A 14,569-nucleotide genomic window follows, 5' to 3' on the forward strand; every position below is an offset into this window, starting at 1 on the left:
AAACCTGACTTATTCTCTTTCTTATCGATAAACACAAGAGCGGAAAAAAAAAACACAAATAATATCTTTTCCCAATAAATTTATAAATGAATGAAATACAACCCAATTCATTGCGGAACTCTCTAAGTCTAATTAATCCTAATTCAAAAACCCAACCACTTAAACTTATGTTTTGATAATTTCAATAAAATCAATACAAATTATTGTGTTTAGGAAGAAATGAAATATGGAATATAGAAATACAAAATAAAATAGTTCAATATAAAAAAATAAATTAAATTTAACGGAAAAAAGTTGCTTAAGACATTGAGTTGAATATTTTTGTTATTAAAATTATAAAAAATTAATATTTTAATTCATAAAACTAGTAAACATAGAACATTTTAATTCTTAACATTGATAATTATAGAAATTAAAATGATTCTCCTAATAACATTCATATTTTAAGAATTAATTCAATGTATTACTAGTTATCGTATTTTTATTTATTTATTTGTGACTAGCGTCGTTTCCTCCCATTTATGGCTAGTAGAGACAAAATAGGGAGGATAGATAAGAATTATGATATGTAAAGGAAAAGAACGTAATTTGCAGTTCACATCCATAAACTGGGCCGCAGAAAAGTGTTGAATTAAACGAGTGATGGGCCGATGAAGCCCAACGAGGAAAAAGTGAAAAGTGTGAATTTTATTTGAAATGGACAGTGAAATGTGTTTTCCCACACAACCTTACGCGCCTTTTGATTTGAGAATTGGCTATTCAAAGTTCAAACAAAAAGCTTACCACATTTAATGACTTCGTATGAATACGCAATCACTTCGATCTAATCCACAGATTCGTGTTATCTCCGCCTTCACCCACTCTTTCTCTCACCCACCACAGGTATTTCTCCCCTACCATTATTTCCGTCACTGAAACAACATGTTGTTTTTCGATTATCTTTGATCATTTTGTATCAATAAAAATCTTTTTTTTTTTTCTTTTTCTTTCCACCATGCATGTTGTTCCCAAGCTCTTTCTTTTCTTTTTAAAATCGTTTTTTTTTTATTTAATTTTTTCTTTGCGATGGTTTGTTTTATCTTTCCATGTTCAGAATCCTGAAACATTAACACTGAAATGTGTAGGTAAGCAATGGCCGGAAAGGGAGGGAAGGGGCTTCTTGCAGCGAAAACCACAGCTGCTAACAAGGACAAAGACAAGGACAAGAAGAGACCTATTTCTCGCTCTTCTCGTGCTGGAATCCAGGTGACCCACCTATGTTTTTTTGCTTTCTCTTTCTGTCTTATGTTACCAGGTTAATCTTTTTGTTTATTTCTCATCTTCAGAGATGTCTCCCACTATTTGTTTGTTTGTTGTTGTTGTTTTTTTTTTTTCTTAAATTTTATTTATAAATTTATTCTGGGGTTAAGAAACATTGGGTGATGGGCATGATAGATTGGAAGTTCCAAAATTCACTAACCAGCAAGTTTTAACTGTAAAGTAAGAATCTTTTTTTTAGTTTGGTGCTCGAAAAATATTGTTCAACAAAATTACAAAAAGGGTCAGGAGATAGACAAAATAAAAACACATATCTTGTTTTTTTGTTTTTGGGAATATGGATTCTGTTGCAGTTAAGTATTTGTTCTGTGTGTGAGTTGATATGGTTTTATGTTCATCAATTTTTGGAGGATTTTGCATATTGTACGACATTTGTTTTTATTATATAAAAGAATAAAGAGTTTCTGATTTTGTTTTTGTTTTTTTAAAATTTAGTTTCCTGTGGGTCGAATCCACAGACAGCTGAAACAAAGGGTCCAGGCAAATGGACGTGTTGGGGCCACTGCTGCAGTATATTTGGCTTCAATTCTTGAGTATCTGACAGCAGAGGTTCTTGAACTGGCTGGGAATGCAAGCAAGGATCTGAAGGTGAAGAGGATAACACCAAGGCATTTGCAGCTGGCTATTAGGGGAGATGAGGAGTTGGACACCCTTATTAAGGGTACCATTGCTGGTGGTGGTGTCATTCCTCACATTCATAAGTCCCTCATCAACAAAACCTCCAAGGAATGAATGACCCCTTTGCACATTGCACTTTACTGAAACTCAGTTATTATCAATTCATCACAGTAGGGTTTCTTAAACAGTTTTAGAACTGAGGTGTTAGTGTGTAAATGGTTTGTTAGACAGTGCTTTTCTCAACTCTTTTAGTTGTTTTTTCTGTCATTCTGTCTTAGAGCTTTAACTCTGTTGGATTGCTAGCCAATGTTTGCTTTTGGATACAATTTGTGATTTGTTGGCTTTGTTGGCCTTTTGATCGCTTCATATCTGCTTGTTTTGTTTTTATCTTTGCTATGGTTTTGGTTACTCCGTGTGTCAAGAGAGATGAGAAATACTTGATTTTCAAATTGTTATTTAAAATGCTTAAGAATTACTGTAGATACTTTAACATGTTGTGAGATTGTCCTTAACTCCACGCAATTCTAACATGCAATAGATAATCCTAATTATTGAAAAAGAAGTATTGTTTTAAATAGACGAGATTACTTCTCACTTCCTACGCAATTTTACACATTACATGCACAAGTTTTTATTAAAATACTAGAAAGTGTTAGAGGAGAGTAGGTTTTAGAATTAGTTTAAGAGAGGTAAAGAAAAAAATTTGACTCTACTGGGTTTAGGTAAACTTTTCCACCTTCTTTGAAGAAAACATTTTATTTATATATTTTAAATAAATTATTTGTTAAATTATTAGTTATATTTTATTTCAAGTAATAATTTGATTTCGGGTGGTATGTGTTTATATCTTTACCCTAACTTTGACCTCAATGTAGAAAACTCGAAATCTAATCTAGTCAATAAAATTCTTTTTGGCAAAGTTGATTTAAAATGAGTGTACACTAGGTTAAATTTAATTGTAATGTCTGTACCAAAAAATAAAAGACTCATTGTGTGATAGGTGAGGTGATACACTCAAGTGTCCAATTCAGAACATAGCCTATCAAAATATGTAGAAAATTGAACTGTATATTAAAAAAAAATTATTTTAGAAGTGGAAGATTTTTAGGGATTTTTTAATTTAAGAACTAATTTTGAAGTCTTGATTTTTTTAGGGCTACAGTTGATGTGTTTTATTTGTACTTCATTTAATGAGAATTGGGAGAAATTCGGTGCATGTTTGGATTTCATTTTGAAACATAGATTATACATTCTTTCTTCACGTCGAATGTTAATTTTACGTAGAAGCAGTAAACGTAAAAATTTACTGTTATAATTGGAACGCAAACATGTATTCAGTACGAATGGTGAGATTCAATTTTTCTCAGGGATCTTAATAATAACCTTTTAAGACACTTTGTTAATATATTTTTTTATCAGTTATAATTTATTGAAAATGATAAAATCAGGAAAAAATACAGTACTAATTAACTTTTGTATTGTTTTTAAAAAATTATTTAATTAGAGAGAACATATTCAGAAAAGTGTATTATTGTTAACATTTCTCTTCTAATAGGTTTCATTCCAATTTCTCTTTCCCTATTTCTCATCCTTTTTTGTGGAGGGTCATTGAAAGGTCCCAGTCCAGAAACCCTTCCACTGAACTTACAAGGTGAGTCTTAACTTACTAAAATATTAACTAAAAAATGTTATCAACATGTTGAGAATTAATGTCGTCCTTCAAAGGTGAATATTGACTAACTGAAAAAATGGCTATTAACTAAAATGAATTGCCAACATGTTGATAAATAAATATTGTCTTTCAAACTGTACTTTTAGTGATCGCCCTCCACTAAACTAAATAACTTTATTAAACGCTGAAATCAAAGATGAAAAAATACTTCTTTTTTCCTAATAACTTTTCTCACTGATTATCAAATTTTTAATTACGCATTTGACAAGATATATCATTAAATGACCTCTTGCTAATAAACAAAATATGAACAGATTAATTTTAATATCCCGTGATGTAAATTTTAGATAATTTAAAAGTAATTTTTATAAAATTCTTCATCTTTAATTATATAAAAAATATGTATTTAAACAACAATATAAAATTACATGTCATATATTCCAATTAAATTCAATATAAGTATCACATTGGCGGATTTCATAATGAATTATGGGAATATGTGGTTTGTGGGTGGACCATTAAAGTTGACCACTATATATGATAATAAAATAACTATAAGTTGAGATTTAAACCAATAACTTAACGAGAAATAAAATTTTAAAATTATAAATTAATCCTTCTTTGCATTTAGTTTAAGTCTTTATGAGTTTTTGCGGGTCATCCTTCATTGTCACGAGAATACAATGATGGTGGACTTTGAACAACAAAATATCACATTTGGTAGAATAGGCCACAGAGGAGTTGAGAACAAAGAGGAAAAGGAGGGTCCTAATAAGAAGCAACATGTTTCTTGTGTTCATGGCTTCTCTCTCTCTCTTTCTCCATATTTCTTTTCTTCTCTTTATTTCCTCTCCCTTGCACTATCACATACACACCCCACAAAAAAAAAATCCAAAAAAGTTGTGGGCTTTGCAAGAGAACCAACGATGCCACATTTAAAATATATGCCTACACCCTTCCAAGATGTTGTGATAATATACAGTTTTTTTTTTTTTATATGGTTAATGCATTTAATATTTTTCCCACAAACATTTAATGAAAAACAAGTTAATCACATTTATAAAAATTAAAAACATAATTAATTCATAATTGTTTTTATGCCATGAATTTCTTTCTTGGTTTTAAGGTGGGCCGTTAAAAATTGAAAAGAAAAGAAGTTTGGGAAGTGGGCAAAACGTAACGCATTTGACCCAAAAACTAGAAGTGAGTGGAAAAGTCTCATCAATGTAATGTCACTAAGGATGCCACATTGCAATTTGCAAGTACACCCGTCCAAACTCAGTTCCCACAATTCCAGAATACAGATAAATGATTACAAGCATTGCATGCTTTTTCATTAGGAATTTGGCACGTAAACATGTTGCTAACAACAGGTATTATTACTTCTTAGCTAAAATGTCCGATATTTATATTTTTAATTAATAATTAAAACTTAATTGGAGTCGTGATTGAAAGGACACTTCATTTTTATAGGACCGTAGAAAATAATTATTCTCTTAATTAAAAAAATGTTTTTTTTAAAACCATAATGTAGCCCCTCAGACATGACATCACACTCCTCATGATCATGAACCCACCACAAAAAATGAGTTTAATTCACAAAAACACAAAATTTTAAGTGAAGGAAAAAGTTGTCCTATTCTATAATGGGCATAGACAAGTTTTAACAAATACTTAAAACGATACTAAGAAACTACATTCACGTAACCTATACAATTATTTCATTTCAAACTAAAGGGAAATCTTGATAGAAATAATAATAGAATTGTGTAACTACGCTACAATAAAACTTATTATTACCAATAATTATTAACGACAATAAATTAATAGCTTCTATTTTATTATTTAATAAAATATTAATGACTAATATATAATAGTCACTAAAAAATATATTCACATCATACCAAAATTTGTTATTAACGATAATTATTTATTGAAAAAAATTTAAGTCCCACATTGATTAGAAATAAGATAATTAAAGAGTATATTGAATGATAACTCTCACCTAACAAGTTTATTTTGTAAGGTTAAGTTAAACTTCTAACTCACTATTATAAGTTAATACTAGATTACTCACCATTACTAAACTCAATAGTGCTAATTAAAAAAATAATAAAATTAAAGAATATATAAGTAGAAGACAACCTTCATCTTACAAGTCTCACATCGACTAAAAATAAGATAATAAAAGAGTATTATGAATTATTTCTTAAACTTTTAGTGACAATAGCAAAAAATAATAAATGCTAATAAAAAATGTCACAAATTTTTTTACATTTTTGCCGACTATTATAAGGCTCTTTACCAGCATATAGAATAATGATCGTTAAATATTTTAGCGACACTGCATACAATGACTAATGTGAAAATGTCAGTAAAAGATTTGTAACAATTTTTATTGCCACTAAAAGTCGTATTAAATGTCACTAAAAGTTTATTTTATTGTAGTGCTATTATACATTACATCATCTTGAGAGAAGTAAGGCATAGTCCAACAAGAAACTTCTTTTGGGAAAATTTATTTAGAATTTAATGATGTATTTGGTTGAGGAAAAAAAAGAGAGTAAAAGAAACCAAAGTAAAATGATTTTATAAGTAGTTTGGTAAAAAAATATAAAGAAAAATAAACAAGTATATAAAATGAAGTTCTTTCATATTCCATTCTTCCAAACATATTAAGTAATTCTTTTGAAAATATTTCAAACAATATGTTTAAGAAATTATCTATAGCACCTTTCACTAAACCTATTAAAGCCTACAAAATAAAGCATTCAACACACTCCATAACTATTCCCGAATAAGAGCTTAACCCTTTAAATATATTGGAGCTTAAACTTTGTGTGAAGATGCTTTTTCATGCACTATATATTTTTTCTTTGTCTAAGCCCTCTCATCTCATCCCTCCATTCCTTAGTTGTTTCTCACACAAAACTCTTAATACTCACAAATGGATGCAAAATTGGTTGCACAGTGCACAAGTCCATCCCTAACTTTAACTCATTGGAAACCAAGACACCCTTTTGTTATTGGAGTTCTCTCGAGGCCTGCAATTGAAATTTCAGGAGAAAGAAGAAAAACTAATGTGTACAAAGATAGCTTGTTCGATCACATAGCCATAAACCACTTATCAAAATGCGTTCAAGAGGCAACAGGTTCACGTTCATTCCTTGTTAATTCATTTGAAGGAGTTTTGGATTTTTTCATTTTTCTTCTTCATTTTAATCCTATATATGCAGGACTCAAAAACAATAAGAGTGGGTATGAAAGCTTAGTAGAAGCAGTTAGGGTGGCTTCACAAAAATATAGTCCTATTCAACAACATCAACTTGTGACTCAAGCACTTGATAGAGCCTTCCCAAAGTCAATGCTTTTATTGGTGAGTTCATTAGTGTTATGATTTGATATTCTCCTATGTTTCATGTCTTTCTAATCAATGACTACTTCCCACTTCCATTTGCTTGGCATTATAAAAGTGGAAAAAAATGAAACATAGAGTACATTCTTTGATCCGTACTTCACTTTTCCTTCTTCCAGTTTGATAATTCATTAGTTTAAGGTCTTTAAGATCCACTTCTGCTATTTTGGATATGTTGGAATTCAGACTATTTCATCAACTATTTTACTCAGTTATTGTTTAATCTCATTTTGGGTCGGCTTAGAAATGGCATTTACCTAGTCTTGGATTCAAACTTTACTATCGTTATTGGAATTTTTACGAATAAAAAATCTTATATCGGAGTGGAAAGTAAATCCAGAGTAGGGGTGGGCAAAATGAACTGAACTGAACTGAACTTATAAAAACTATACTAAACTTAAAAATAGTTCTCATGAACTGAACTAAACTAAATATTAGTTCAGACGAACTGAACTGAACTGTTTTTTATTCTATTAAACTGTATTGTACTGAACTATACTGACCTATAATATAAACTAAACTGAACTGCTCTACACCTTAATCTATTTTTGAACTGCACTATTTTTAAACTGAACTATTCATGAACTGCTTCTAAACTGTGCCTAAACCGTGCCACCAGTTTATGAACTGTTTATGAACTATACCAAAATCTGCTACTTTTACACACATGTCTTCCCCCAGAAGGAGATTCTCTGATTTTTCCTCTTACCCTTGCTCTCATCTCTTCATTATTTTCTGCAAGCTGTAAATATAATCACAAGAATTACATACCAGGAAGTAACCTATAAAAACAAATTAAAGAAACATATAGCTAAGGAATATCAGTTCATGCAATTAGTTAGAAAGCAGAATACCAGCTGTATACGAACTCATTTCTGAAATATTTGATCTTCATGAACAGTAATAAACTGGATAAATCGTTCCACTCTATCTAAGAAAACCTGCGACATATAAAGAAACCCACATTGCATCACTTATTGAAAACGAAGGAATTCCAGATTGATGAATTAAGTTATATTCAAAGCACAAAACAAGCAACTGAAGAAGTAAATAGGATTGCCGCTGAAGAAGTAAATAGGATTGCCGGAGTAGACTGCATCATGTCCAAGAACAAATTACAACCTTATAACACGCTAACAAATAAAAAAGATTATATAAATTAGTTTGATTACAGGAAGAAAAAAAGCAATAGCTGAACAAGGTTCCTAATAGGCAATAGCGTGCGTGCGTAACAAGAGTCCTTTTGGTGGAGTGGTGCTGGTGCAAAAAGAGGGGTGCGTAAGCGTAACAAGGTTCAGCTTCCTCGTGCGTGGTTTTATTTTTTAACGTGTAGTTAATTTTAGTTAACTAAACTATAATTTAAATAAGTTCAATTTTTTAAAACTGAATTAAAAAATAGTTTAGTTCAGTTTTATTTTAAATAGTTTTAGTTTTTTAATTTAAAATAATTCAGTTATTAATAGTTTTAGTTAAGTTAAGTTAATTTTGCCCGGCCCTAATCCAGAGTTACTGTCTTCTAATTCTTTGCAATGATTTTAGATATGTAGTTCAACATCAATCCTTTCTCTCTCAAACTTAATTTATTCATATTTGGAATATTGGTTAAGAATAATATTTATTTTGTTAAACATGAGCAACGACAGATAAGGATATTGCTACCACCATCCAAATTCTCAAGGAAATGGTTTGCCTTCTTCACCACTTTGCTCTTTGTTTGGTTAGTTGGGCCATCTGAGGTAAGTAACCCATACTATATTTTTTTTATTTTTCTTATTTTTACAATAGCTAGCAACACTAAAGTTGGAATTTATTGCTGCATGCATATTACACAATCTTCAACGATCCTAGTGGGTTCCAAACTATAGTTTTATGACATGTTACAATTTTTTTTATGACATATGCTACATGTTATATAAAATACTATTTATCATTAATGAAAATTTATTGAGGATTTAAAATTATAAATAATATAATAATTAATTAATGGATGAAATTTCCTTCATTTTAAAAGTTTGAATGAATTTTAATCATTTATTTATGTAAACTAAAGCAGCTATTTTAAAAGATAATGTTTTTAGAAATTATTATTATTTTATTATGAATTTTAGTTATGATATAATTTATATTTTTAAAATATTTATTTATTATAACTTTTTTACTTATATATATATATATATATATATATATATATATATATAAATATTTTACGTATTACACAAACTAAAATATTAATTAATAATAAATGATTCTTTTTGACGTTGTCAATATAAATTTTTCACGCTATCAATAAATTAGAAATTATGTCACGTATGATTATTATAAAGAGTTAATATTTTATCATATTTGACATTTTGCAATTAGACAATAGAGCAATAAATCTTTTAACCTCTTGATTACAAGTTTCCATTTATTATTTTTGAATTTTATAGTCTATTATCAATAGCATAAGAGCTCTAATTAAGAATTGTAAATAAATAACAACGTAAAAAAAATATTTACAATGTCAACTCATATATTATTTATTCTTAGTTTTTCAGCTAAAGTTTTATTTTTAATAACTATTATTATCTTCAAGACAATGTTTAAAAAATCAATAATGCGAAGAATATATTTCTAATAGAATTTGATTGGAATGCCATGATAATTTAATTGTTTCGCATCATTATTTAATTATATAGTGTCATATATATGTATCGTAAATTTATTTAACTTTTATAATAAATACTTTAAAAGTCATTTTTAGGAAGATTTTAATTGATTAATAATATTTACATTGATAATATATACAGACTAGCCTTTATAATATTAAATTATATTTTTAATAAAGTAATTATTTTCAATTTCTTAACTGTTCTCTTTAGGAAAACTAATTTTAATTATTATCATAAAAGAAAATATTTTGATTTCAGAATAAGAGCGTAGAATTTGGGATCCTGAAGCGTTATGGCCCAATATAAGTTGGATAAGCTTTTGTGGCGAAAACTACAGCCAAGCTATTGTTGTTCATTTTTCAAATAGAGAAAAGAAAAAAATATAATTAATTAAACTTATGATGATGTAAAATAAACCTTCAACCAATATCACAATTAATGTGACTTTGTATTTTATTTTATTATAAAGGCCAATAATTTATTATAAAAGATAATTTTTGATTGGATGAAACTTTATACTGACCATCACCCATTTTTTGTCATAAATTATGTGATAATATTAAATAAAAAATGATATTATGCAAATTATTATGTGAATTATTATATGTATATCACCTTGTTGTACAAATCGATTTTTAGAACCATATAAATAATTATATTAATGTTTAAAAATATTGATTATTAAATAGAAAAATCAACATACTATTATTGAACTAATCTTTTATAATGTAATTCGTAATGAAATTAGTTTTTAAAATATTCTTTTATGTGACTATAAAAAATAATATGGTGAAGGCATCATGAAATAGGGTGTAGTAAAGCAATAATTTCCCAATTTTTGCATACATAAATAACACGAGTCCGAAAAGTTTAACCCCATTATTTTCGTCATGTGAAGGTGAGAGAATCGGAGGTGGATGGCAGAAGAGAAAAAAATGTAGTCCACATAAAAAAATGCAGGTAACTTTAGCTTTTAATCTTTTGTTTCATTTTTAACTTTTTATCTTTTGCCTTGAAGAATTTGCTCCGATTATTATTTATTATGCTCTACGTCCCACTCATTATTGAGATTATGACTTTCATGATCACTATCCAAGTTAATGCGACAACCAAAGTCATCCCCATCACTAATGTTTCACCCAAACAATCTAACATAGTTTTCATGCTTTTCTACATTTTTATGATTTAAGTCAAATTTAAAAATGTTATTACTAGTATTAAGTAAGAGTAAATAGTATATGCATTTGAAGGTGTAAACAATTTTTTCATTCTCAACCAATCATAAATTACTATATATGATAAATTTATTAATTTTTCACAACAATCAATTTAGAAGATTAATTAATAATATAAAAATTTTAAACATGATAATGCTTAGAAATCAATCCTATTAAATAATGCTAAACTTACATATTTTAATAGATTAAGGAACAATAGGAGATTTTTTTTATTATCATTATTATTGATGATAATTATTTTATTTTATTTTTCAAGAATAGTTAAACAACATATCTTTTTTAAAAAATGTTTGTATTGAAGAGTAAATATTTAAAATTGTAATATAAGAGTGAATATATGCAGGTTCTTAGAAGAGACAAACTGTGTAGGAATGTGTATCAATCTTTGCAAACTCCCATCTCAATCGTTTATAAAGGATTCTCTGGGTATGTCAATCAACATGATCCCCAGTAAGTATCTTCAACGACTATTTTTATGATCACATGTCCATGGTCATAGATAGAGCTTCTTCTAAATAACGAATTTAATTTGCATTTTGAAGAACATGCAGTCAAATTAATCATAAAGATATGTTGAATATTGAATATCAACTTAATCTCTTGGTTATATCTAAATATCTAATGATAATGTAATAAAATAAAATGTGATAAAAAAAATACAAATAAAGTAGTTATTTTATTATTTGAACAATTTTAAGAGGCTTAAATATATTTTTAGTCCCTCAAATTTAAGACAAATTTATTTTTGGTTCCTTAAATTTAAAACTGTTGTTTTTAGTCTCTATAATTTTTAAAAATCTTATTTTAGTCCTTTAGGTTATCAATAACATATTTAAAAATAACTAATTAAGACAGTTATGCAATATCAACCAGATTTAATGTGATATTTTTACTAATAGGGACACCAATAGGTAGATTTTATGCAATAATGTTTGATAAATTTCTTAACAAAATTTGAATATAAGGACTAAAATAAGATTTTTTGAAGGGACTAAAAACGACAATTTTAAATTTGAGGGACCAAAAATAGGTTTATCCTAAATTTGAGGGACTAAAAACATATTTAAGCCATTTTAAGATATAGCTAGATTTTTTTTATATGATTTCAATGGGATTATACATACAACCTATGTGTAATAAAAACATTTTTTTATTCTTAAAATAGTCAATAAAAGATGATATTCTCAATCACTAAACAAGAAATTAGTATCATATTAGAGATATTTAAAAAAAAATAAAAAACTATTCATTTAGTGATTAATCGAAGTTGAATACTTTATACTTAATGTCCATAAATAACTTGTTAACATGATTTAAGTCTATTTTTAGACTTACATTATTAATGTAAAAGTTTGAATATCTTCAACTAATAAAAAATACCTTTATCATAAAATTTAACAAAATTAACAATTTTGGTACTTGTATATTAATGTAAAAATATTTTATATTGTCAACATATATAATATATAAAATATTTTTTTGTCTATAATATTCGAGTAAATCATGTTTTTAATTTATATATATGACTAAATTTAGTTTTTGCCTTTTAAAGAAAATTGTTAGTTTTGATATGCACTGATTTTATTGTTTTCAAAATGTTTCATACTGATACCATCACTTATTGATGATTTATCACGTTTCTAGTCATCTAGATATGTTTCGTTACATGTTATTTCTAAATAATTGCTAACATAATATGATTAAATAGATGTCACATTATTAGTAAATAATGACAAGATTATTTTAAAAAAAATAAATTTTATAAGAATTAAAATAAATATATTTTAAAAATAACTAAAATCTAATTAATCACATTTATATGAATTAAAAAAATATTTAAACCATAATTTTTTATTTCATGAATTTCTTTCTCGGTTTTAAAGAGGGCCGCTAAAAGAAAACAAAAAGAACTTTCTGAAGTGGGCTAAGTGAGACGCATTTGACCCAAAAACTAGAACTAAGTGGGCCCGTGTTTTGCAAGTAGACCCGTCCAAAAAAGTCTCTTGACATGACATTGCATTCTTTTCCTTAAAAAATTCAAAAATACTTTTTATACACCTAATATACTATTGAGGAAAAATAGAGAAAACTATAAATATAATAAATGATATAATGTGCTGGAGAGATAAAAATAAATAAATATTAATTAAATGTTTAAGAAAAACATCTCACTAAAAAGCTTTACGTCACTAAGAATGGAGTAATGATTTTTAGATATTTTATTTTTTAAAACATCACAGCATCCCTTTCTTTTTTCTCGTATAATCTCTCATATACCTACATTTTTTCTCTTGTCATTTTAGGTGAACAGCATATTTCTCATGTAGGGTGTGTAAAAATCATTTTTGATTTGATAATGTGGCACTCCAGACATGACATCATATATATTTGTCAAGAACCCACTACAAAAAAATGAGTTCAATTCACCAAAAGCATTGAAAATTACATCATGTGGACAGAATCAAACATCATTCATCAGTCATTTCAGCATAACATAAGCCGCTGAGATGCACAGAACCTCGTAATGGACCGAAGCAAATAAGCAAAATTCCTACAATTATGCACATGAATACATGATTGACTATTTAAATCTCGTTAATAAACTCAAATGGATATATAGAGTTTTGATTGTTACTTGAATCTTTTGATTTGCAGATTTTGATGACATGAGTTGTGAGATGATATTTGGGCAGGATCCCCCAGAATCAATCGATGATCCAGCACTCAGGCAACCGTGTTTTAAACTATGTAATACATTTGTTATGAGATTTCTTACATTCAATGTTCATTTACTATTGCCAACTCTCAAGACTTCACAAGCTAGCAAAAATTGAAAAATGGAGAAAGAAATGCCTCCAAGTTATTGAATTGGCAGGCCAACAATGGATTTGATTAGAGTGTGCCAAAGAGACAGTTTAAGAAACTCAAAAAATAATGTAACTTCAGAAAGTAAAATGTATCACTAACATCATTTATGTATCATGCAGGCAAGGCAAAACAAAGCCATGGAACCAATTGCCTCGTTAATATTGCAACAGGTGTGGAATAAGTAATATCAGAAAACATCCATTATGTATTAAACACTACTAGCTAGTTAAATGAACTTAATATGTTTATTTTATGGACACATTAACTTGTTCATAAAAAATTCCAGTATGAATTATTAAGGGAAAGTGGGAAAGCACCCAAACCCAATGAATGAAAGGAACATTGAATTGGGGCATGAAAATTCAGAAAGAAAAAGAAATCAGCAAAAGCAAAAAATGACATAACGCAGTGTAGTTTTTGGATGGTTGTGGTTAGGATTGAAAAGGGAATGTGATAGAAAATCAAATTAAGTGAAGATTTGTTGTAGGGTTTGAGATGAGCAAGGAAGGAACAAGAGTACGCAACCTTTGGTCGTTTTTATCTGATTGGGAAAATATTGACGCTCAACTGTGGACAACCTAATATTTATGTCATATCGAATGTTCTTTCCAAATTCCACTGCCACTTTCCTACTTTATTTATTTATATATATATATATATATATATATATAGAGAGGAGAGTTCAAACGACACCGGTGTAACTTTTACCAAGTGTTACACCGCTTAATAACTTTATATTAAATGTGAATTTTGTAAATCTAACCGTTAGATTGAAAGTTCATATCTCTTA

At 28.0% G+C, this 14,569-nt stretch overlaps 2 protein-coding genes across 2 annotated transcripts; both read left to right on the forward strand.

Annotated features, from left to right (window-relative positions):
- The first annotated feature begins 724 nt into the window (after positions 1 to 724).
- LOC109813944 (histone H2A variant 1) lies at positions 725 to 2,301 on the forward strand. Its single transcript, XM_020378244.3, has 3 exons — positions 725 to 882; positions 1,125 to 1,245; positions 1,753 to 2,301. Exons 2-3 carry the CDS (start codon positions 1,132 to 1,134, stop codon positions 2,047 to 2,049), a joined length of 411 nt encoding a protein of 136 aa, XP_020233833.1. The 5' UTR covers positions 725 to 882; positions 1,125 to 1,131; the 3' UTR covers positions 2,050 to 2,301.
- A 2,440-nt stretch (positions 2,302 to 4,741) lies between these two features.
- On the forward strand, positions 4,742 to 14,304 carry LOC114916884 (beta-carotene isomerase D27, chloroplastic). Its single transcript, XM_083059644.1, has 6 exons — positions 4,742 to 6,983; positions 8,666 to 8,758; positions 10,572 to 10,633; positions 11,255 to 11,361; positions 13,567 to 13,659; positions 13,899 to 14,304. Exons 1-6 carry the CDS (start codon positions 6,555 to 6,557, stop codon positions 13,958 to 13,960), a joined length of 846 nt encoding a protein of 281 aa, XP_082915770.1. The 5' UTR covers positions 4,742 to 6,554; the 3' UTR covers positions 13,961 to 14,304.
- The last annotated feature ends 265 nt before the right edge of the window (positions 14,305 to 14,569 follow it).

Source organism: Cajanus cajan, chromosome 7, assembly GCF_000230855.2.
Source record: "Cajanus cajan strain Asha chromosome 7, NIPB_CcT2T_4, whole genome shotgun sequence".
NCBI classification, from domain to species: Eukaryota; Viridiplantae; Streptophyta; class Magnoliopsida; order Fabales; family Fabaceae; genus Cajanus; species Cajanus cajan.

Excerpts from the sequence above, each read along its gene's own strand:
- LOC109813944 (XM_020378244.3), top strand. The coding sequence starts at position 1,132 with ATGGCCGGAAAGGGAGGGAAGGGGCTTCTTGCAGCGAAAACCACAGCT. Across the intron at positions 1,246-1,752 it reads CTTCTCGTGCTGGAATCCAG|TTTCCTGTGGGTCGAATCCA; the intron begins GTGACCCACCTA and ends TTTAAAATTTAG.
- LOC114916884 (XM_083059644.1), top strand. The coding sequence starts at position 6,555 with ATGGATGCAAAATTGGTTGCACAGTGCACAAGTCCATCCCTAACTTTA. Across the intron at positions 8,759-10,571 it reads GGTTAGTTGGGCCATCTGAG|GTGAGAGAATCGGAGGTGGA; the intron begins GTAAGTAACCCA and ends CGTCATGTGAAG. Across the intron at positions 11,362-13,566 it reads GTCAATCAACATGATCCCCA|ATTTTGATGACATGAGTTGT; the intron begins GTAAGTATCTTC and ends TTTGATTTGCAG.